The 24,655-nt window shown below is 42.0% G+C and overlaps 1 protein-coding gene across 1 annotated transcript in view; it reads right to left on the reverse strand.

The window, feature by feature from the left end:
- Window positions 1-1,033: 1,033 nt before the first annotated feature.
- hs3st2 (heparan sulfate (glucosamine) 3-O-sulfotransferase 2) overlaps window positions 1,034-24,655 on the reverse strand; it is a 69,314-nt gene continuing 45,692 nt past the window's right edge. The window contains exon 2 of the mRNA XM_048552375.2: window positions 1,034-2,177. Within this exon, the coding sequence (XP_048408332.1) occupies window positions 1,559-2,177 (619 nt within the window). The 3' untranslated portion in view covers window positions 1,034-1,558. The remainder of the gene's footprint in view (window positions 2,178-24,655) is intronic.

Below are 24,655 nucleotides of genomic sequence, written 5' to 3' on the forward strand. Positions count from 1 at the left end.
CCTTAGATTTGCCAAGACACCTCGGCGTGCTGCTGCTCTCTGGTTTCTTCAGGCAAGGAAACCCCTTGGTTTTGTTGAAGTAAAAGTGCTTGTCTGTAACGATCCTCTTGAGTGAAAGGAGCGTTCAAAGCCAACTCAAAGAACATCTATGCAGAGTACAAGTACTATAGTGTAATCATTATGTTAGTAAATTTGTAATCTAGAGCATGTAGCAGTGATTTAGACATTGAGTGTTATTATAAAATAGGTTATATTGATTAACCTCCTGTTACACATGTTTTCCCAGTTGGGCTCTTGTGGCACATTGGTAACGTCCCTACCTCTGAGTTAGAAATCCTGAGTTCAAGCCTCATCTGCCCCAGAGTGTGTAATAACAAATCTGAACAGTTTGATTATGAAAATGTCAATGCAGCTTTTCATTTCCATGTCACCCATTTGACATGAGCACCCTAAGTCAAATTCTACCACAGGCAGTTGAGCATTTGAATCTCGGTTTGTTTGAAAATGAAAAGCTGGTCTTAGTGAAAGTGACCATTAAGCTGTAGTATCATTGTAAAAGTTCAACCATTTCATTGATGTTGCTTCAGGAATGAACACTATCCTGACCTGTCTGGGCCTGTTTGTGATTCTCAGTCCCTCATCAACATGGTTCACTCTCTTGTACGCTCTCTACAGTCACCATGAACTATTTAAGTCTTTACCTGTGGGACAGGCCAAGGCCCATGGATAAGGACATTAGCTACTAGGTCACATACTGAGAATACTGAGGTCACATACTGACAACAATAGTGTACACCGTGGTATCATATAGAAATAGATCCTCACTATAAATTGGGGCAATGCTGATAAATCCATGCTAAATAAACCTGTGACAACTGAATTGCCCACAGGGATTAGAAAAGAGAGATTAACGATTGCAATAAAATAATCTTGGAAGGAGAAAATCAATAAAGGGAGAGAAGCATAGGTCTCTACATTCAATCACTCCTTCAACCATGATGCATGCTGCAGAAGGTTTTTTTTATTGGATTCTTTGTTTTATACTGGAATGGGGTGAGCACTTGTTTGTTTCAGAGTGCAGGTAAATCTTAGCGTTCCAATCGGTTTCGATGGCAATATTCCAGATGCCAACAATATCAGTACAATACAACACATTTCACTTTAAAAAAAGACACATCATTTGGCCAGATGCCACTACACTGCCTCAGTAATGGACCAAAGTGACAGAAGCCCAAGTTTCCCCAGTATGTGGATCCTGTGGTTGGCTGTGGACTCCCCGTGATTACATCCATGGTTGAACCTCATTTCCCCACTGGCTTCCTCAAAAGCTGCCCCAATGGTTGACCCTGCTTTTCACAGGATTGGTCTAAACCCTGATGAATTAAGGAGGAGAATCTTTAGCTTACAGTCTAACCTCAGGGCATCAGGTTTGAGCTCCAGTACCGCTTTCCTGCTGTGTGTCACACAGGCTATCCTTCTGAATGTGATAAGTCCTCTATTATGGAAGACATACATAAACTTTCCCCTTTATTTTCTCAATTTGTGGTGCCGCTAGTGGTTAGTCCCATCGAAAGTCATGTCCCACCATCTGATAAAACTTTATATTATATGGTCTGTAAAACTCCTTCAGCTGCTCAATAACGTCTTGGTCTATTTGGACATGAGTCCTTCCCTTAGATTTGCCAAGACACCTCGGCGTGCTGCTGCTCTCTGGTTTCTTCAGGCAAGGAAACCCCTTGGTTTTGTTGAAGTAAAAGTGCTTGTCTGTAACGATCCTCTTGAGGCCGAGGAAGTCCTGCACTTTGCCCATTTCTCCAGCTGGGTCAATGATGAGCCTCTCCCCGCTGACAAAATGGATCTGGGAGAGGGGAAAGAACTGGAGCCAGTTCTCCAGGTGCAAGGCGTAGATTCCAATGCGGATAGCGCTCCATGAGGCATCAATCAGGTCCAGAGTCCTGTTCTTGAAGGCTAGAACCTCAAAGGTTGGAATCTCAGGTTTCTTGGACAGTGTCTGGGTATAGTCTGAGATGGCTCTCGTCACTGGGTTCCTGACCACTACGATGAGTTTAGTGCCCTTTGCCATTGAGAAGATTCGCTTTGGTGCCTCTCTGGTAACAAAGTAGCTGGGCGTTTTCTCCATGGTGATCTGACCATCCAGCGTCTTGGGCATCAAGCTTCTAAAGACATATAAAAAGCAGCAATTAGTATTCTTGGTGGCAGTCTATTCAATCATCTTCCGGTCTACCTAGAATGCACAAAAATGGTTAACAGATAAATAGACAGAGATTATTTTACGTGGTGTAGAGAAAGCGATTCAATGAGTTTGTCAGGTCCATAATAAGCAAAATTGTACATCAGCTATAGAAAGGGCTTACTAAATTACCTCTTCTCTCAAGTACTGTATATTAAGGACAGTCAAGTTGCAGTGTTTTGAGAATGTAAAAAGCAAATGTGCTCTGATGAGGTGGCTGCATTCAGTTTGACATCTAGGAGGACAAAGGCAGGCTTGAGGATTAAATGATTAGTTACATTTCAAATTTAATTTGACTCTGCAGAACTCTTAAACGTGATATTAACTTCCTTACAAAGCTATTAAAGGTATTAAGTTACTGCAAACCTTCCATTGCTGCCTTGCTTCGATATCCCCAACCCTAACTACACAGGAAGTGTTCTCCAACCAGGCAGAAGCGTGACTAACATCTAGTAAAATATTTCCCTATCAATCTAATTTCCTCTCTGTATCACTTATTTCTGAGAAAATTCCTAGCCCCTGATATAACAACTCTACAAGTATTTGCTGTGGTTCAAAGAGTGGCATAAATTCCTGAGTCAGAACAGAGATTTGAGCATAAAATGACATGGATATTTCATTTTATTTCATTAAGCCCAAGTAGTTCATTCCAGTGTTTATATTTCACTTGTCACCTCCCATTTTTCCTGGTCAAACCTTATCATTGTACCTTTCCTTTCCTTTCTCTGGCATGTGCTTGTCTATCATCCCCTGAAATGCATCTATGTTATTTTCTTTAAACATGCCGTGAGATAGTATTCCCTGAAGTTTTATTTACTAAGTTCCCTGTTGAATTTGCTGGTGATGATCTTCTATGGATAGTTACTAGTTTTGCATTTTTACACAAGAGGAAACTTTCTCTCTGTATCAACTCACCAAAACCTCTCATAATTTTAAAGACCTCTGGTAGATCAATCTTTAGCTTTCTGTATTCAAGAGGAGAGAGATTCCGCTTGTCAATACTTTCCTGAAATGTAAGCTCTCAATTTTTTTGCTATCATTCATGTAAACCATCTTTGTGAACTCTCCACTGCTTGTATATCCTCTCCATACAATAGCAAGCGGAATTTCATGCAGCAATCTGTGTCATTTAATCAAGGCTCAATACAGGTTTAGTATAAATAACTTACTTTACGGTTCTCCATTCAGAAATAAAGCCCTAGAACTTGGTTTGCTTTTTTTAAGTGATCTTTTTCTCCCAGGAGCCTTTCTATGCAGTGTAGACTTGCAATGTCCTTTGGCTTTGTTGAATGTAACACACTTTGGGACATTCTGAACTGCCATGGAAATACAAGTTATTTTTGTTTTATGTCTGACTCATGAACAAGAACACATTTAATATTTGAACAAACTCGTGTCTATAACTTTTCATAGGGTCATGCAGCATGGAAACATACCCCTCAATCCAACTATCTACACCAACCATGTTCCCAAACGAAACCAGTCCCATTTGCCTGCATTTGACCCACATCCCTCCAAACTTTTCCTATTCATGTACTTATACCAATGTTTTTTAAATAGTGTAACTGTACCTGCATCCACCATTTCTTCTGAAAGTTCATTCCACATATGACCCACTGTCTGTGTTTAAACAAAAGTTGCCCCTTATGCCCTTTTTAAAAACTTTCTCCTTTCATCTTAAAAATATACCCCTAGTTTTGAACTCTCACACCCTAGGGAAAAGACCTTTGCTATTCACCTTATTTATGCGTCTCATGATTTTATGATCCTCTATAGGTCATCCCCTCAAGCTCCTACGCCTCGGTGCAAAAAAGTCCCAGCCTATCTTTATAACTCAAATCTCTAGTCCTGCAACATCCCGGTAAATCTTTTCTGAATTCTCTCCAATTTAATAATATCCTTCCTCCTGGGTGACCAGAATTGCACATAGTACTCCAGAAGGAGTCTCAATAACATCCTGTACAACCTCAACATGCCATCCCAACTCCTTTTCTCAAAGGTCTGAGCAATGAAGAAAAGTGTGCTAAATGCCTTCTTAAACACTCTGTCTACATGTAAAGCAAATTTCAAGGAATTATGTACCTGAACCCCTAGGCCTCTCTGTTCTATAACACTACCCAGGGCCCTGCCATTAATTGTGTAAATCTGGCCCTTGTTTGTTTTACCAAAATACAATACTTGGCATTTATTCAAATTAAACTCCATTTGCTACTCCTCAGCCAATTGATGTAATTGATCAAGATCTCTTTGTAATTTTGAACCTCTCTCTCTCCCTCGGTTTTCTTTACTATTTCATCAAAATGAATATGGGTACAGCTCTTTTTTTCATGTACTCCAGGTTTCTCATCTGCTCTATCATTTCCCTTTGGTAAAGGCAGTGCGCCATCTTTGATTTTTGATGCATTCATTTTCTTCATAACTTTCCAATTCTCACCTTCTCAGACTCACTCACCCCCGCCCCACCCGCACAATTAATATTTATTTCACACCCAAGACTGGCCTTAAGAATGAGGCTGGGGAAATAGTAATGGGGAGCCAAGAAATGGTGGAGGGAAGTGAATAAGTATTAAGCATCAGTCTTTGTGGTAGGGGACACTAAGAACATTTCAAAAATGCTAAATAATTAAGGGGTAAAAAGGCACAGAACCATAAATAGAATAACTATCACTATAGAAAAGTACTAGGGATACTAATGGAGCTAAAGGCCAACATGTTCCCTGGACCGGATGAGTTGAAACAATATTAAATGAAGTAGCTGCAGAGATAATGGATGCACTCGTGGTAATCTCGAAAGATTCTTAGATTCTGAAAAGTCACAGAGGATTGGAAAATTGCCAATGTAACACCCTTATTCAACAAGGAGAAGAGATATAAAACAGATAACTTATAGGCTAGTTAGCTAAACATCTGTTATTGGGAAAATATGAATGCTCAATATAAATGATGTGATAGCAGAGCATTTAGAAATACAAAATATAATCAAGCAAAGTCAACGTGGATTCATGTAGAGGAAATCAGTCAGGGAATCAAGGATAAAGGCAGGAAAGTGCAGTTGAATATTATCAGATCAGCCATGATCTCATTGAATAGTCCAGCAGTTTTGATGGGCTCAATGGCCTGCTTCTGTTTCTACATCCTATGTTTTTATGGTCACCTACCAACCATTTCTGAATTCATTTCAGCCTCTGTGTTACCTGCAGGCAGTGAAGAAACATATAAACTAGAAGGTGCATTACAGCAGGGGTAGGCAAAGGAGGAGAAGTGAATGAGAGAGGTAATGGGTAAATTTGTCAGTGAAGAATTACTCTGCAAATATTTACGGTGCTTAAAATCAACAATGCTGCACATGTTTCCCGGGGATGGACTAGCTGAACAATATCAGGTAAGAATCAGAAAGATGTCCACATCAGATCTTCTACATTGGTCAGAATTATTTTGGCAGCCTGGCACAGGAAGACATCACTCAGCTGACAGTCCTACTCCATGTAGAACCGTTGCATAGTTATTTTAACATTGCATCTCTCCAGTACTGGAGATTAGACAGCTTCTTCCCTGACAGTGCCATTAATATCTCTAAAAACCCTTAAATTCTTCTCTCAGTACATCTTGATCCAGGTAGTAATTGACATTGAATCAAACTCCCTTTCTCTGGAAGTTGGTTCTGAGTGTCCATTATTTTGTGGGAGACTGATTTTTTTCAAATATCCAACTCATACAGAGCTGGCTAATCTTGTACATGTGTCTTCATGTCTACCACGCACTGTGCAAATTAAATAACTTGTTTACTGCTTCCTCCACAAGACCTTCTATTGTGATAAAGACCTTCAAATAAAAAAAATGAAAATTGCAAATCTGTATAGCACTTTGTCATGTGCACATACCATGCAGCAGGCAGTAATACATAAGGGAACACTTACTTATACCATAATACAGCAGGGAACAATACATTTGATGGAAACTCAGAGGAAGTCAGCAGGGAATAATCCATCTGGGAGGGATACAGCAGGGGACAATACAGAAGGTAATAATAGGTCTGGGAGTAATCGGGCATGGAACAGTACATTTAAGAGTTATACACCACAGAATATTACAGCAGGAAGAAATACACTTGGGAATAACACAGTAGGGAATGGTTGCATTGTGATTATGTTACTGAACTAGCAATCCTCCCTTAGAAACATGAGTTCATCCCACTGCAGCAACTTGTATTGTAAACATACCTGGAATAAAAAACTGGACTCCGTAATGGTGACCATGAATTGTCAACAAAACCATCTAATTCATTAATGTGTTTCTGGGATGGAAGTCTGTCACCATTACTCAGTCTGAGCAATGAGTGACTCCAAACCCACAGCAATGCGGTTGACTCGTAACTACTCTCTAAATTTGTTTTGCAAGTCATTCAGTTATACCTAGTTGTCAGAAAAAAGTAAAATACAAAGAAACTAGAGAGATTACTCTGAATTCTCTAGGTGCTACAAACATCATAGGCATACCGACCAGCCATTACTATAAAGTCTTCCTCGCTGTCATCTGGCATTTTTGTGCCAGAACTGGGACATCTGTCCCAAAGTCTAATCAATGCAATAGTACAAAATAGATATACTCAAAGAATCACTCCTTTCTGTGGATGTCCCAGATATCAGCATCTCCAAGTATGCACAGAGCCACCAGAGGTGGCGGTAGAGTGGATGCAGTCAAATGGGATTTCCCCCGGAGTCCTGAACATTGGCATAACCAATTAAGTTTCATGGCATCAAGTCAAAAAGTGGTTAAAGAACCTCCCCTGCTGATTCCCTCATATTATACTCCCTGGGCTAGTGATTCCGTAATCCACCATGTTAAAACACTGGCAGTAGCAAGGACACAGAATGTATTCTGGGCGGGAACTTCAATGCCCATCATTACAATGCCATTATATTACTCCTGACCAAGCTAGCTGAGTCCTGATAAGGTTTTCTCACAGACTGGTCTGCAGCAGCTGGTGAGAAGGAAGAACCTACTTAACGTTATCCTCACCAATGCACAAAAGATAAGGCTGAAGCATTTGCAACAATCTTCAGCCAGATCTGCACAGTGGACGATCCATCTCAGCCTCCTCTTGAGGTCTTCAGGATCATAGATACCAGTCTTCAGTCAATGAGATTCACTCAACCTGATGTCAAGAAATGGCGAAAGACACTGGATACCGGGAAGACTGTGGGATCTGACAATAGTCCAGCTGGAAGCTTCTATGCTGGATGGATTGGTGCTCTTAGTCAAGTTGTCCAAGTACAGCTACATCACTGGCTTCTACATGACAATTGAAACTTGCCCAGCTGTGTCCTGTATGTAAAATGTAGAGCAAATCCAAATTAGCTAATTACTACCCCATTAAGCCTACTGTCAATCATCAGCAAAATGTTGGAAGGTGTCGTTGACAATACTTTCAAGTTACACTTTGAGTATTATACTCAAGATGCTCAGTCAGGACCATGTGGCTCCTAATATCATTCCAGGTATGTTTTATCTAATGTGTCACTGTTTGTGGTATCTGCCATAACATTAGAAACTGGGAGTATTGAGTTATTAAAGAGTGCAACAGACATTACAGTTATAATGGGAACTGCAGATGCTGGAGAATCCAAGATAATAAAATGTGAGGCTGGATGAACACAGCAGGCCCAGCAGCATCTCAGGAGCACAAAAGCTGACGTTTCGGGCCTAGACCCTTCATCAGACATTACAGTTAACTGTGATGTACAAACAATACATTCCTCAGGCACAAATGTACCAGCTTAATATTAACCTAGACACATTACAATAGAGAAGGATGCTTACAGTAGAGTGTTACGTTTCAAGCGAACCAAACTAAGATGGATTGAGATCTTTATACCTCTGGTTCATGTGCTATAAACTGCTGATGATAGCATGAGCATATCTCTTAAAAGGTTATGACAGGATGACATAACACTGTGCTCAAGATAATAAAGTGTGAAGCTGGATGAACACAGCAGGCCAAGCAGCATCTCAGGAGCACAAAAGCTGACGTTTCAGGCCTAGACCCTCTCTCTCTGATGAAGGGTCTAGGCCCGAAACATCAGCTTTTGTGCTCCTGAGATGCTGCTTGGCCTGCTGTGTTCATCCAGCTCCACACTTTATTATCTTGGATTCTCCAGCATCTGCAGTTCCCATTATCTCTGATAACACTGTGTTCCCCCATTTTTCCATTGATAAAACCTTATTTCAACCAGAAATACATGGTTGTACACGAGTGTATGCTGTGCTGTCAATTTGTTATAACAGGCAAATAGGCAAAACATAGTTTACAAGGCTAACATTCCAAACTTTGGTATAAGGTTTTGGAGATTTGATGACTTGTCTTGTTCTGGTAATTATAAATCCGGCTGGAGAATTATTAATTGCCTATTGCATATGTTTGACAAACTGATTGCCTTGCTGCTGGGTGCTGTCACTCACCATCACTAAACAATCATCTTGAATATTTTTTTCTCTTCATGCATGATCGATGTGCCATACGTTGTTTTGTGAGCTGGTGGTCTGTTCCTTTGCAATGTGGCATCATGATCAGAATTGAAATGATATGATTTGGGATGGTTGCACATTCTAGAAACCTTTGCTGGTATTCATGTATTTCTAACAAACATTCCCAGTGCATAGTTCTGGTAGTTCTCTACCAGCTCACAGACTGTGTATCTCTTCCATGTCCTTTATTATTGAAGAAGAATGTCCTGTGCCTCAGAGCTTAAATTGCGTTCCTCAAATTATTGGTTGCTGGGCCAGGTCATTTGCTGTTGCCTCCTGAGAATATCTTGCACTGGGGATGATAATTCCCTTTCTTACTTGGGTTGCACAAAAATTCAGCATTGCAATATGAAAATCTTGCCATGTTGCACAGCATAATACTCATTAATTTTGTAATACGTTTCATATGTTCTGTTACACTGTTTGAACATGGATAATGGGGTGTCAATGTGGTATGTGACAACCCTCAGTACACCTATCTTGAAACAATTTGCCGGTGTACTGGAGTCCATTGTAGGACTCTATCCAGTGCACTGAATAAGCAAAAATGCTGCTCAACCTGTCAGTGATGGTTGCACATGTTGTGTTGCTAAGTTATTGAACAACAAAAAATTTGGAGAAGTATTCCATCGCAAGGATATAATCTTCCCCAAGGCACTGTAAGTAGGTCTGTTGCTACTTTCATTCAGGGAGTGAATGAAACATCATATGATGTCCAGGCTCCCTTCACTATGTTTGGCAAGCATCACATGTATTCATGGGTTGTTGAATGTCTTGATACATTCCTAGCCAGTACACAGACTCATGCAAGCCATCCTGTGTGTTTAATATCCACATTTTTCCATTATAACATGGTCATTAGATTCTGGCAGAATAGTGTTGATATTAAAACTTGTTCGCCTTTGCCAGTCTTGAATTTTGTAACTGTTCACACTGTCTTTGATTGTAGTAGAACAGATCAGTCTCCAATACATCATCTTAATCTCATTCACTAACAACCAGAGACCAAGCTAGGTTCCCCAAGTTATTTTGATTCCACTTGGGACACCACAAATTATCAGCCTCCTGGGTGAGGAGAGATGAATCGGATCCCCTTTTTAATTCAGCATCCCGATCCACCCAACACTTGGTTGATTGTTGAGAAAGGGTCCAACTATTGTTAATGTCTTTCTCCTAGATCACATGAACTTATGTTTTAAAAGGGGACAACTTAACTAGGCTTTCCTGAGTTTATAAGAGTGAGATTAAAAATTCTTAAATGCTAGAAGAAATAATAAAGCGACAAACATGTACACAGATTAGAAATGAGAAACAAGTTCAAGGAAAGATTAAATTTAAAAGTTACACAAATCAGTCCCTATGGGTTGTTGGTCAAAAGTGGACTGTAAAATGTTGTGGCTGTTACAATGAATGTTAGCAGTAGCATTGATGTTGACAGTTGAACTGTTGATTCAGAGATTCTTGGCTTTGCAGGTTGATTGAAAACTTTGTCCAGGTACTCTTTGCAGTTGCTAGCTTGACAGCATTCCGAGTGAAAGACAGAGTATTTTCCTTTAGTCTTCCTGCAGGACAGGAACATTTAAGGGCTGTTCCCAAACTCAAAGCTTTAACAGCGCACTGGTCAGCAGACTAGTACCATTGACCAGAAACTGAAATGGATTAATATATGAATACTGAAGCTACAAGAGCAGATCAGAGGCTGGGAATCTCACAGTGAGTAACTCAGCTTCAACATTACCTCTGGTTTCCTGGGCCTCTGAGATCCATGAGTGACAGCAACTTGTGGCAGTCAATATCACGGTTGGTATGCTGACACTGGATGCCATCTGTGGAACATTGGAGGGAACATTACACACTTCATGATTCCCCAAATCCTGTCTACCATCTACAAGGCACAAGTCAAGGGTGTGATGGAATACTCCCCACTGGCCTGGATGGGTGCAGCTCCAACAGCACTCAGGTAATTTGACACCATCCAGGACATGCAGCCTGTTTGCTTGGCACCACATCCACAAACATCCACTTTCTCCACCACAACACTGAGTGAGAACAGTGTGCACTAGCTACAAGACGCACTGCATATATTTACCAACAATCCTTAAAAAGCACCTTCCAAACCCACAACCACTACCAACTAGAAGGACAAGTTGAACAGATACACAGGAACACAACCGCCTGCAAGTTCTTCTCCAAGTCACTCACCATCTTGACTTGGAAATATAATCATCGTTCCTTCAGGATCACTGAGTCAAAATCCAGGAACTCCCTCCCTACCACCACTGTTTGTGCATCTACGCTAAATGGACTGCAGTTCAAAAAGGCTGCTCAACATCAACTTCTAGGGACAAGCAATAAATATTGGCCCAACAAGCGATACCTGCATCCCACGAATGAATGAGAAAAAGATACTAGTGGTCTATCAGCAGCAAATGATCAGGGTGCACAAATCTCAGTTTAACCAGAATTCATGAGAATTAAATCATACGCACTGTCACAGGCCAGATCACGTGATGCAACCAAACCCGTCAACAAAGTTTGACTTTGAAGTGAGATGTAAATCAGGTACCAGAATGATTACATTAATATGCAGAGAAGATTATCCAACCCACAAAAAACAACCTATCCCTCTTCATCTACACACTTAAGCCCTTGGGCTATTGTCATGGCCATGAATCATAGTCCTGGATCACTTCTGAGCATGTCGAACCTTAGTTCCAACATGTATTTTTTGAAGAGAACTGATACAATCAAAATGACTGTGCATGTAAATTCAGTGGCTGCCTGGAGAGAGGGTCTAGAATGTCACACTTGCAAGTGTCAGAAAAGCTTCAAAGACAAATGTACTACATGCTGAACTATAATCCCCTGTGTGTACCTAATGATGGTTAAAAAATGGGGTGTAGTCTAGGTTAGGGACATATTAGCAGTTTTCACGAATACACAGGAACAAGGTTTAAATGTGAAATTCAACCATGGGCTTTGTGTGTTAATTGCATCTGCAATGCTAGGAACAACCAGAGGGGCTGAGATGGATCATCCACTTGGCACTTCCTGTTGAAGATGTTTGCAAATGTTTGAGCCTTGTCTTTTCCACTGTTGTGCTGGACTTCCCCCTTTATTAAGTAGAAGGTTATTTGTAGACCCTCCTCTTCCAGTGAGTTGTTTGACTGTTCACCATCATTTACAATGGGATGTGACAGGGCTGCTGAGCTTAGATCTGATCTGTTAGTTGTGGAATCACCTGAGCTCTGTCCATTGCTTGCTGCTTCCACTAATTGGTAGTTCTGTTTTGTAGCTTCATTCGGCTGTCACCTCATTGTTAGGTATGCCTGGTGCTACTCCTGGCATGCGTTCCTGCAGTCTCCATTCAACAAGGGACTTTGGGAAGGCAAGACAAGCTTGCATATTGGCACTGCAGTGCGATTCAGACAGTAGAGGGTATTGGTGACCCATTCTACACAATGAGATAGTCTCTACCATGGGTTGTCACTTGCTGAGGTATATGTCTTTCAGGATGTGTTGTGGTGAAATGCTGCTACTAATTCAATTTCAATTTTAGCGTTTGGTGTTGGTCATCCTACTTTTTCCGGAAAGACTCCCTACTTGCTTGGGTTGGTGCAGCCCTAATAACACTGAAGAAGCTTGACACCAGCCAGGACAAAGCAGCCAGCTTGATTGGCACTACATCCACTCCTTCCACCACTGATGCTGAGTAGCAGCAGTGTGTACCATCTACAAGATGCACTGCAGAAATTCACCAAAGATCCTCAGACAGCAGCTTCCAAAACTCCGACAATTTCCATCCCGAAGGTCAAGTTCAGCAGGTGCATGGGAATAGCATCACCTGCAAGTTCCTCTCCAGGCTAATCACCGTCCTGGCTTTGAAATATATCACTATTCCTTTACCGTCCTAGGGTCAAAATCCTGGAATTTCCTCCCTAACAGCATTATGGGTCAACCCACAGCAGGTGGACTGTAGCGGTTCAAGAAAATAGCTCACTACCACTTTCTGAAGGACAACTAGGGAGAGGTAGTAAATACCAGTCAACCAGTGATGCCCACATCCTACAAATGATTTGTAAAAAGATATAAGTGGTTGTGAAAGCTTCTGATCACCTTGTTTCATTAATACAGTCTATGAGATTAACAATATAGAAAACTTGGTCGTGTTCTGAAATGTGTCCTTTGCTTGGTTGACTCTGAACCTCACTGATGTGCTTGTATGTCTGTGTATTTTTAACACTCTCCTTGTTGTCAGCACTGTGGTATTGTGCCATCTTACTGATCATGTGGCATTCACTAATAAATGGGTTAATAAACAGGCAAACCCTTGGGGTTGCTAATTATACGACAAGAGTTGGAGAGTGTTAATCCTGAAGTTAATTCTTATAGCGAACTGTCTTTTGAGAAGCTTCCAGACTGTTTCTAGACCTTTCTGGGCCATTAATACTGTGAAGTTCATCCTTGACAATGGCAAGTAGGATTTTTCTCTCTTCTTGGGGTCACTTATCATTTGATCTGTAAATAGAATTTTGTATCAGTTTGAACAATTGTAATTCAGCAAGGGTGTCAACTGATGCTGAGGTCATTGAGGTTTCTTTACAGTTTACAGCTACTATTACTCACATATGGACTGTCAAGAATAAAGTACATTAGTCTCTAGTTTCTAGTACGGTACTTCACTGGCTTTGTGTTTTAGCTCAAATTTGCACTGTAGCTTATTTATTTGGTTATATTAACTAAAACAATCTTAGAAATGTATCCTGTCTTGAAAAAAAAATTTCTAAGCAAGAGATGTAAGCTGTTTCTTTGGTGGCTAATGTCCTATCCCCATTAGTTACTTTTTCTCACAGAAGCTGATGCTGCTGAAAGGTGAGAAATTCTCCCTTTGTATGAATTGTCTGTTCGCCAAAGCTGTTGTCCAGTTGGTTTTCAATTAGTTTTCCAAATATCTACCCCCAAATTACTGAAGTCTTTTCTAGACAGCTTCTACAATTAACCTGGTGTGATTTTTGCCTTTAACCAGTTTTGCCGGATGCATCAATGTGTATGTTGTTTCCTATAACATAAGAAACTGGGAGTGGATAATGTGGTATGAAAGAATCCAACAGATATTTATTAGATATCAGCTATTATGTACAAACATTGTGTTCCTTGGGAACATACATGTCTGAGCTAATAGGATGTTACAGCACATGAGGGGAACATGCTTTCAGTAGAATGGCATACTTCAAGTGGTCCCAAGTAAGATGTAATCTGAGATCTAAATACTCTCAGATTACAATCAATGGTGCAATGACGATATCATGAGCATATTTCTAAAAACTATACTGATATACCGACCATAAGAAATAACAGAATGTGGTTTGCCATCACATTCTCAAGGGCAAATAATTGTTAGCCTTATCAGTGAGGCCATGAAAAACAAAAAGAGCAACGAGGAGTAAAATTATGTGGAGCAAATATTTGGTAGTACTACAGCATAGAATAATCCACCTGGGGGTAATAATAGCAAGGAAATAGACATGTACAGGAGCTGATACGACCACAAACAGGTCCTGCAGTACCAGGAGGGAATGAATCAGTCCCTGTTACCCACTCTTTATCAGGTTTCTGCCTTACTTAACCCTTTCTAAACCAAAACAGCAATTTAATAGCCTCATGATGTAGGACCAGCATGCTGCAGCAGCAAAGACCTTTCTATGAAGAGGACTAGGCCCTGAAGGAGAGCAGAGATGCTGTTTAAATGAGATAAATCTGTGACAGATGAGAGAAAAATTGTATTCACCTTGTATGTATTTAATCCGGTAACATGCCGCATATACATACATCTAGCTGTACCGGACCCTAACAGAAACAGAGAATATTCAGTCATTAATTTTACACCAGGCCTTACCTATAAATGCACATCCAGTTAAGAGCATCTTACTTTCAAAAGTTTTGTGGCATTTAATTATCTATTTATTGGTAAGTTACACATTGATTTGGTAAATAGGCATTAATTGGGTGTTGAGGCTGGTTGGCATGCCGAGCTGGTTTGTTGTTCCGCAGACATTTCAATACCCTGCTGGGTAACGTCATCAGCACAGCCTTCGATGAAGTGCCATTGTGCTTTCTGGCATGTTATTTAAACCCTGGGCTCCATTGAGTTGGATTAGCTCACTTCCAGTTTTCCTTCATGGTGAAGTATACATGGGGTCGAGCTCTATGTGTTTGCTGATGACTTTCTTCGTGGAGTACCAGGCTTCTGTGAACTCCTGTTCTTGTCTCTGCCTTGTCCCAGGATCTTGGTGTCTATACACCAAAGAACCAACAATGATAACCTAGCAGAGCTGAAGGGGCAGGTTAGTTCTTATCGTTAAAAGAGTTCAAAGAATTGAAACAATTTATTTCAAATTCTTCACTGTCTCTTTTGCTTCATAGCCCTTCTACTCCTGAATTTGTGAACCTATCAATAAGGAGTGTTAGTAGTTATCAAAAATTATTTGTCAAATGATTAAAGTAATACTGAGCTTGTTCTTATATTTTTGCACTCTGGGCTTCAATGTGAAGACGGAAGAATGTTGTCAGTGTGCTGAGGCCAAGCACTCCTCAATCCAATACAGGCAAACTGCTTCAGTTGTGTTTCAGTGTGTGGCACACATAAAGTTACGGTAGAAGGTCATGTCTTAAATTCTTGATTCAGGACCTGATCACAAAATTTGAAGCTGATACTTGAGTATAGTATGAAGGGAGTACTCTGCTGTTGGAAGCACTGCCTTTTTGATCATATTTAAAACTTAGTGCTGGTCTACCTTCTCAAGTAGGTGTGAAAGATCCTAAGGCATTATTTCGAAGAAGAACTGGAGAGTTTTCAAAAATATTCTACTCAATATTTATCCCTCAGTCAAAATTATATTACCTGGTCATCATCTTGTTGCTGTTTGAGAGTTTACTAAGTGAAAATTGGCAGTCCATGTTTCTTACAATTTCGACAGTGACTATATTTCAAAATTGCTTCAAACAGTTTGGACAAACTGAAGTCATTAAAGCTGCTATATAAATGCAGGCATTTTTAATCCCTGTTATTGCTGATCCAGGCAGACTTCTCTGTAATAAGTGAATAATTCTCCAACATGTAAAGAATATATTAACATGTGCTAGAAAAATACAAACCTTAATTTAGTGTCTGATCTCAGAAGGGGGCTTTAACAGTGATTGCTGCCACAATGGGTTATAGGCAGTTGCAGGGGGGTGGGAGGGAGTGGAGGTAAGGATGCAGGGGTGGGGGAAGAGGATGCAGAAGACATTCTGCTCCAGAACACATTCTGGCTCCTGAAGTTCTGAGAGACTGGGATGACAAAATCAGGCTTGTCAATTTTAGCCCTTGTCTATAATTGCTGGCAGTGATAAACTAAAACTTAGGGGTAGTGGTGTTGGTGATTGGCATGAGTATTTCTGGTATTAATTGATTATTATTGAGACTGCATCTGTCTGTGCTGTCACACTTCTGTTGACTAAGGCTTGTTATGTACTTAACCCCTCTTCCCTCATCTCCGTGACATGTTCTTGGTACACAATATTGACTGAGCTCATTATTGTTCAGCTTGTATACCATTGCCCCACATTTGCAATTTAATTCAAAGAATTTTCGAGCTCCCACTTTATTCACTGCCCTCATTATGTTGAAACCTGTTTCCACACACTGCTCATTTCACTACAAATCTAATTTCAGTGCTGGCAATCTCAGTTTCCTGCAACTGGCCATTTGCTGAGCTGAGCTTGTTTCTCCCTTCTCATGCATCACTGTCTCTTTGCGTCTGCAGTGACCTTAAGTGAGCATAATATTCTAAGTGCCACCTCACTAATGGATCACACACACCTAATATAACTGTCCTCAAATCCTTGATACTGTAAGACTGCTAATATGGCTCCTAATCTCCTTCCTGCCAGTTGCCTGGAGCATTCAGGCTCTTGCCTCAACTCATGGATGGAACTAATTAACCAGGACATGGTTGCGGTATTAATGGATGGGATATCATGGTATAATGGGAATGTTACTGATTCAGACATTGTGAGCTCAAATCTCACCATGGTCTTTTGGGAATTTAAACTCAATTTTAGTAAACATAACTACGAAGCGATTGCTTATTGTAAAAATGCAACTGGTTGACATCATAGCTGCAATTTACTGAATGTAAAGTCAAGGCTCTGTAGCAGAACTGAAGCCAAAGGGAATCTCTGCAGTTACACCGAGACAAAGGTTATATTTGTGGCTGTTCAACATCATTCATCTCACCCTCTGGATATTATTGCAGGAGTTCCTCAGGGGAGAGTCCTGAGCCCAACCATCTTCAGCTGCTTTATGAAGAACCTTCCCTCCACCATAAGGCAGGAAGTGTGGATAATTACTTATTATTGCACAATGTTTGGCACCGTTAGCAGCTCGTCACATACTGACACAGTGTATGTTCAAATTCAGCAAGACCTGGACAATATTCAGGCTTGGAATGATAAGTGGCAAGTAACATTTGCACCACACAAATACCAGGCGATGACCATCCTTGATAAGAAAATCCAACCATCATCCCTTGACATTCAATGACAGTTCCATTGCTGTATCTTTCAATATTAACATACTGTGGATTACCATTGATGGAAAACAGCACTGGACAAGTCATATAAATACTGTGGCTACAAGAACAGGTTGGAGGTCTTCTGCAGTAACTCACTTGCTAACTTACTAAAGCCTACCCTCCAGCTACAAAACATAAGTCAGAATTGCGATGGAATACTCCCCACACGCCTAGATGAGTGCAACTTCAACAACGCTCAAGAAACTTGATAACTTGCATCGAATTGTAGAATCCTTACAGAGTAGAAGCAGGCCATTCAGCCCTTCGAATCCACACCAACCCTCTGAAGGGCATCCCACTCCTATCTTATCCCTGTAACCCTGCATTTCCCACAGCTCATCCACCTGACCTGCATATCTTTGCACTGTGGAAGGAAACCAGAATACCCGAAGGAAACCCATGTAAACACGGGGAGAATGTGCAAACTCCACACAGACAGTCACTCGAGGGTGGAATTGAACCCAGGCCCCTAGTGCTGTGAGGCAGCAGAGCTAGCCACTGAGCCATCCAGGAAAAAGCAGACAGCTTGATTGGCACGTCAGCCTCAAACAATTATTCCCTTCACCACTGATGCTCAGTACGTTCCAAATCTGTCAACTTCTTTCATTTAGGAGCACAAGGGTAACAGATGTGTGGGAACACCACAACTTTCAATTTCTGCTCCTTCCCTAACATCACCCTAAAGGGTTTTCCAGAAGTTAAGGCCTAAAGGAGGTAGTTCACCGCCACTGTCTCTAAGCTAATTAGGGATTAGCACTAAATGGTGGCCAAGCCATGAAACATCCTTAAAGGAATAAACGAAAATAAGCATCCTTTACCAGATGGATTGAAAAAAAACTTCTCAAGCTTTTTGATGGAACCTTCCAATCCTGTGATCTCTATTGCCTAGAAAAAGACACCAGGGAATAGCAACAGCTGAAATTCACATGCAAATCGCACATCATTGTATCATGAAGCCATGTTACTGCCTCATTATTGTCACTGGCAAAAAGTCCTAAAACTGCTTTTCTAACTGCATTGTCGGTGCAACTTTATTTCTTTCACAGGATGTGGGTGTCACTGACCAGGGTGATGTTTACTACCCATCCGTAATAGCCCCTTGAGAAGGTGGTGACTAACAGCACCCTTAAGCTGCTGCAATCCATGTGGATAAGTACATCTAGAGCAAGGGACTTTCAGGATTTTGACTCAATGACCCAGGAAAAAAACCGGGATAATATAATTCCAAGTCAGGATGATTTGTGGCATGGCAATGTTCCTGAGGTTTGGAAGGTGCTGTCAAAGGAGTGTGGGTGAATTGCTGAAATGTATCCTATTGATAGTACACATGATTATCACTGTGCATTGCTGATGAAGGGGCTGAATGTTGAAGGTGGTGGATGGCGTTCCAGTTAAGGGGGTTGCTTTTTCCTACATGATCTCAAGCTAGTTGAGACAGGGGAGTCAGGAGGTGAGCTGGCCTCTGCAGAATTTCAGCATCTGACCCGCTCTTACTCCCACAGTGTTCATAAGATCAGTCCAACTGAATATCCTGATCAATGGGAATCCAGAGGATGTTGACAGTGGGGCTTTCATTAATTGTAATGGCATTAAATGACAAAGGGAGATGGTTGAATTCACTCCCGTTGGAAATCATCATTGCCTGTCACTTGTGTGGCATGAATGTCAGTTGCCATGTCATAGAATCATAGAATCCCTACAGTGTGGAAACAGGCCATTTGGACCAACAAGTCCACACCGCCTCTCCGAAGAGCATCCCACCCAGATCCTAGACCCCAGACCCCAGATCCATTTCCCTACCCCTGATTTCCCACATCAAATCCACCTAGTCTAAAGATCTCTGGGCACTATGGACAATTTAGCATGGCCAATGCACCTACCCTGCACGTCCTTGACTGTGGGAGGAAGCCAGAGCACACAGAGGAAACCCACGCAGTCATGGGGAGAATGTGCAAACTCCACACAGACGCAGTCGCCCAAGGGAGGAATCAGACCCAGGTCCCTGGTGCAGCGAGGCAGCAGTGTTAACCACTGAGCCATGGTGCCACCCAAACTCCAATATTGTCAGACCTTGTTGCATATGAACAATGTTTAGCATCTGAGAAGTGTCCATTAGTGAATATCCCCAATCTCACCTTACGTGGCACACACTGCAGTGATTCAAGAAAACAGCTAGCCACTAGCTTCTCAAGGGCAATTTGGGATAAGCAATAAATACTGACCTTGACAGTTATGCTGACTATTTATAGAATCACAGAATCTCTACAGTGTGGAAGTAGGCTATTCTGCCCACTGGGTTCACACTAACCCTCTGAAGAGCATCCCACCCAGACCCACAACTCCACCGTATCCCTGTAACCCTGCATTTCGCATGGCTAATCCATCCAGCCTGCACATTCATTATGACTGTATAAAAAAATTAATAGCACAGAAATAGATTGTATCTTTTTTAGCACACTATTGTTGATGGAAGCTTTGTGTAGCACCAATTAGTTGCTTTGTTTGATACAGTTTGAAAGCACTTTGAATAATACTTTACTGGCTGTAATGTGCTTGAGGAGTTTCTGAGACTATGAAAGCCACATCGAATTGAAAATCTTATTTTTCCATAGGCCAAGCATCGGCTCCCCACCAAAATAAATTCTAGAAGTAAAGGAAGGCTATTCAGCCCCTTCTACCAAATAATCAGTTCATGGCTGGTCTGTGTCCTAACTCCACTCATCTTTATTCCATGTCCTTCAATACTATGACTCAACCAGAAACTGTTGATCTGATCTTGAATTCTCTAATATACTGTAGTATATTATGATTATTAATGCAGGATGTAAACTTTCTACAGGTTTGTTTCTTCAGACATTTTACATGAAAATACTGAAAACAGGAGCAGCAGTTTGCCATTCAGCCCTTAGAGCCTTGTTCACCATTCATTATGAACACAGTTGATACTCATAGAATCCCTACAGTGTGGAAACAGGCCCTTCGGCCCAACCAGTCCACACTGAACCTCAAAGCATCCCACTCAGACCCACCCCATCTACACACCCCTGAACATTATGGGCAATTTAGCATGGCCAATCCACCTAGCCTGCACATCTTTGGACTGTGGGAGGAAACCAGAGCACCCAGGGGAAATCCACATAGATACGGGGAGAATGTACAAACTCCACACAGACAGTCGCCTGAGGGTGGAATCGAATCCAGGTCCCTGGTACGGTGAGGCAGCAGTGCTAACCACTGAGCCACCGTGCTGCCCCAAAAAATGATCATCCAACTCAATAGCCTGTTCCCCCTTTTCCTCTATATCTTTTGATCCCTTTAGTTCCAAGTGCTAAATGGTTTGTTCTTGCCCAGTTCCAGCGATAGCAAATTCTACCAGCTCACCACTGCCTGGGTTAAGACATTTGTCCACATCTTAGTCTTAAATGGTCTACCCAGTATGAGACTGTTACTCCCATATTATCGGTAACATTGACCCTATCCGAACCCTGACTGTAGAGTCATTCTTTTTTTAAATGAGATTGGACAGCTTGCCTTGCTGTTGGATTATAGAGGAATTCCAAATGTTTTGTTTGAAGAGCTCGACCAGTTACCCACTAGTCCTAATTCCACTGCAGAGGTTAAATCTGGTGGTTTTAAATTGATCCTCTCAAAAGAGCTTAAACCCTCCTTGATCCAATTATAAACTCAAGCATCTTTTACATCCATTTTGAACAACTTTAAGAGAATCAGGTTAGTGCATTGATCTAATTTCTAAAACCAACACAAAGATGAGCTCAGTGGTTATCTGAATAAAGGAAATGCTCATATAAACAATGCATGGAATGCAGCATATGAAAAATTGATTAGTCTGCTGACAACTCTCAGATTAGTTTTCAACTGGGCTTCTCAGAAGCAATATCATCATATAATGGGAATGTAGGGGGAAAAGCAGCTCCTGCAATACCCACACACAGACTCCATGTGGAATTGGCTGTTAATTTACATTCAACGGGGCTCCAGAGACTCCAAGCTAGAAGATGTATGAGCTGTTAATGGCTGGCTTTAGAGGACACAGACCTGCAGTGGGAGGGGCTCAATTCACATCACACTTTCACTCTATAGTTTAAATTAAACACTCTCCTGCCAATCTGCTAACTCACTTAAATGGGGACTTGTGCACAAACTCAGTGTGAATCAGTAGTAAGGAGCTGGAGGAATACAATAGGTCAGGCAGCAACAGAAGAACAGGGAAGTTGCTGTTTCGGGTTTACACCTTTCTTCAGGACCCAAACTGAGTGTGGTTTACTCTATAGCCTCTATACTTGACTGCTCTGAGTTGATATGCTCCGTATTCCACTATTCTTGGCTTGCATCCTCCATATTTCAAAGCTGTCAGTCTATTTCTTGCATATCTTATACATTTCTTAAGCTCCTGGTACCTCCCTTGTACAGTCCAGTAGCCCTCGTATTTATCCTCTATATACCACCTTCCCCGCCGGTATCCATACTCAATTGGTCCCAAAGTGATATATTCCACTGTATACCCATTAAATCCTTGCCTTTTCTTCAAGGTGTCTTTTCGAGGGAATATGGAAATCTAGAAATAAAATAAAACTGGCCTCAGGAATGTGACCAGGAATCTGTTAGATTATTCTTCAAAATCTTGTTGGTTCCATAATGTTCCATTACAGAAGGAATCCTTTTTGTTTCTATTTTTTTCCTAGACGTTTTATCTCACACAACTGAACAACCTTCCCACTGCCAAAATCACTGTGACGGGTCGAGGCAAATAAACTGCAGATGCTGGAATCCAAGGTAGACAAACAGGAGGCTGGAAGAACACAGCGAGCCAGGTAGCATTTGGAGGAAAGGAGCAGTCAACATTTCGGGTGTTACCCTTCATCAGGATTGGATATAGGGTTAGGAGGAGCTGCAGATAATGAGGGGGGGAGCTGGGGTGGAGGTGGAATGGTTTGATAGATGGACACTGGTGGTAGGTACGACCTGGTCCATCGATGCGAGGGATGAATCTGGTTGGTGGCCGGAAGGAAGGGTCAGAAGGTGGAATGAAGGAAGGAGGTGGGGCTGGAAGGGAGTTGTGGGTGGGTGGGAAGTTTATTTGAAATTGGAGAACACAATGTTGAGTTCTCCGGGCTGTAGGGTGCCCTGGTGGAAAGTCTGGTGCTGTTTTTCAAATTTGCGTAACGAGTTGCTGCAACACTGGAGGAGGCCGAGGATGGACATGTCAGAGGGAGAGTGGGGCGGGGAGTTGAAATGGGCAGTGACTGGGAGGTCAGGTTGGCTGTCACGGGCCGGGAAAAGATGCTCAGCAAAACGGTCACCTAGTCTAGGTTCAGTTTCACTGACGTAGAGAAGACCACATTGGGAGCATCAGATGCAGCAGACTAGGTTGGAGGAGATGTAGGTGATGCTCTGTCTCACCTGGAAGGGCAGTTTATGGCCCTGAACGGAGGCGAGGGAGGTGGTGTGTAGGCAGGTGTTACATCTTTTACAGTTACAGAGGAAGGTACTGGGTGGTTGGTGGGGAGTGTGACGTGAACTAAGGAGCGACAAAGGGAATGATCCTTGCAGAATGCAGAGAGGGATGGGGAGTGGAAGATGTTCCCTGTGGTGGGGTATAATTGGAGTTGGTGGAAGAGTTTGAGGTTGATATGTTGGATGCGGAGGCTGGTGGGTGGAAAGTGAGGACAAGGTGCACCCTATCTTTATTATGTTTGGAGGTGGGGGTGTGGTTAAGAGCTGTGGGCGGGGAATGGAGGAGGCACAGTGGAGGGCTGTCTGGATGACAGAGGGGGATAAGAGTGTTGTTTGAAAAGGTGGACATTCAGGATGCTTGGGAATCTGGAGGATGGACCTCTATATCACGGAGGCCAAACACTAACTCTCCAACACCAGTCCTACCCCTCCCCTGGCCACAGCCCCACCATGGCCCATCAAGCCACAATCTCCCACACTGTCCGTGACTTCCATCCACTGCCTCCATCGTTATAGCCCCCCCAGACCCACACTGCCTGGTTCTACCCACTCCCCAAAATCCATAAGCCCATCTACCCTAGTCGATCCATAATTTCTGCATGCTCCTGCCCCTCCAAACTCATCTCTTCCTATGTTGACTCCATTCTCTCAGTCTTGGTCTAGGCACTCTCCACCTACATCTGGGACACAAACCATGCCCTCCACCTCTTTAGTAACTCGCAATGCAAATTTGAAGAACAACACTTTCTCTTCTGCCTGGGCACCCTACAGCCTGAAGAACTCAACATCAAATAATCTTCCCATCTAACCCCCAGGTCCCTTTCCAGTCCCACCTTCTCCCTTCCATTCCACTTTCTGACCCTCTCTTCCAGGTTCCAACCGGATTCATCCCTTCCATTGACCAACTAGGTCGTACCTACTCCCAGTGTTCATCTATCACCACCATTCCACCTCCTTCACCTCAGCACACCCCCCACTTTATCTGCTGCTCCCCATACCCCCACATCCAGTCCTGAAGAAGGGTAATACCTGAAACGCTGACTTCTCCTTTCCTCCAGGTGCTTCCTGGCCTGCTATTTTCTTCAGCCTCCTATTTGTCCACCGTGACTGTTAGTTTGCATTTTACGTTTACACTACTAACCACCACCAGTGAAAACACATGTAGCCAATTCCATATTTACACGCTAAGCCTGTAAAGGGCAATGCACCCCACTGAAGGTGAGGCAGAGCTAGGGAGAGACTGAGAGGGTCTCTATCGTCTTTTTCCTCCTCTGGCTTATTTGTGATTGCTATATGGCACCAATTGTCCCCTGAAATGGACTAGCAAGCTCATCAGTTCTATCATCCTGTAAGAACAGCTCAGATGGGCAACAAATGCTGACCTTGTGAGCGACACTCACATTTTGACAATGAATTAAAAACTTAATCATTCCCTTAGATTGTTCTGCTCTTCTGACATCCGAATAAATTTGCGAAATATTTAGTGTCTTTTTCCAATTTGGTTAATAGTTAAATTGACAATGAGCTTTCTGTGCACACGTGATGGAGTTTTATGACAGGCTAAAGCAGGGCACAATCCACTAATTGTGAGACACACTTATCTCCATATCAGCTTCAAGAGTTGGAGATCAATCTTGGGGACGACAGTTTTATAAGCATCTAGTTATTACTATTAGCTGGAACTTAGCTGAAAATTGCTGTTAGATTAATGAAACATTCTCTCCTTTGTCATGCTTTCAATACCAGAAGTACACTAAATCAATTTGTCTTCAAACACAATCAGGTGGAG

Source organism: Stegostoma tigrinum, chromosome 23, assembly GCF_030684315.1.
Source record: "Stegostoma tigrinum isolate sSteTig4 chromosome 23, sSteTig4.hap1, whole genome shotgun sequence".
NCBI lineage: Eukaryota > Metazoa > Chordata > Chondrichthyes > Orectolobiformes > Stegostomatidae > Stegostoma > Stegostoma tigrinum.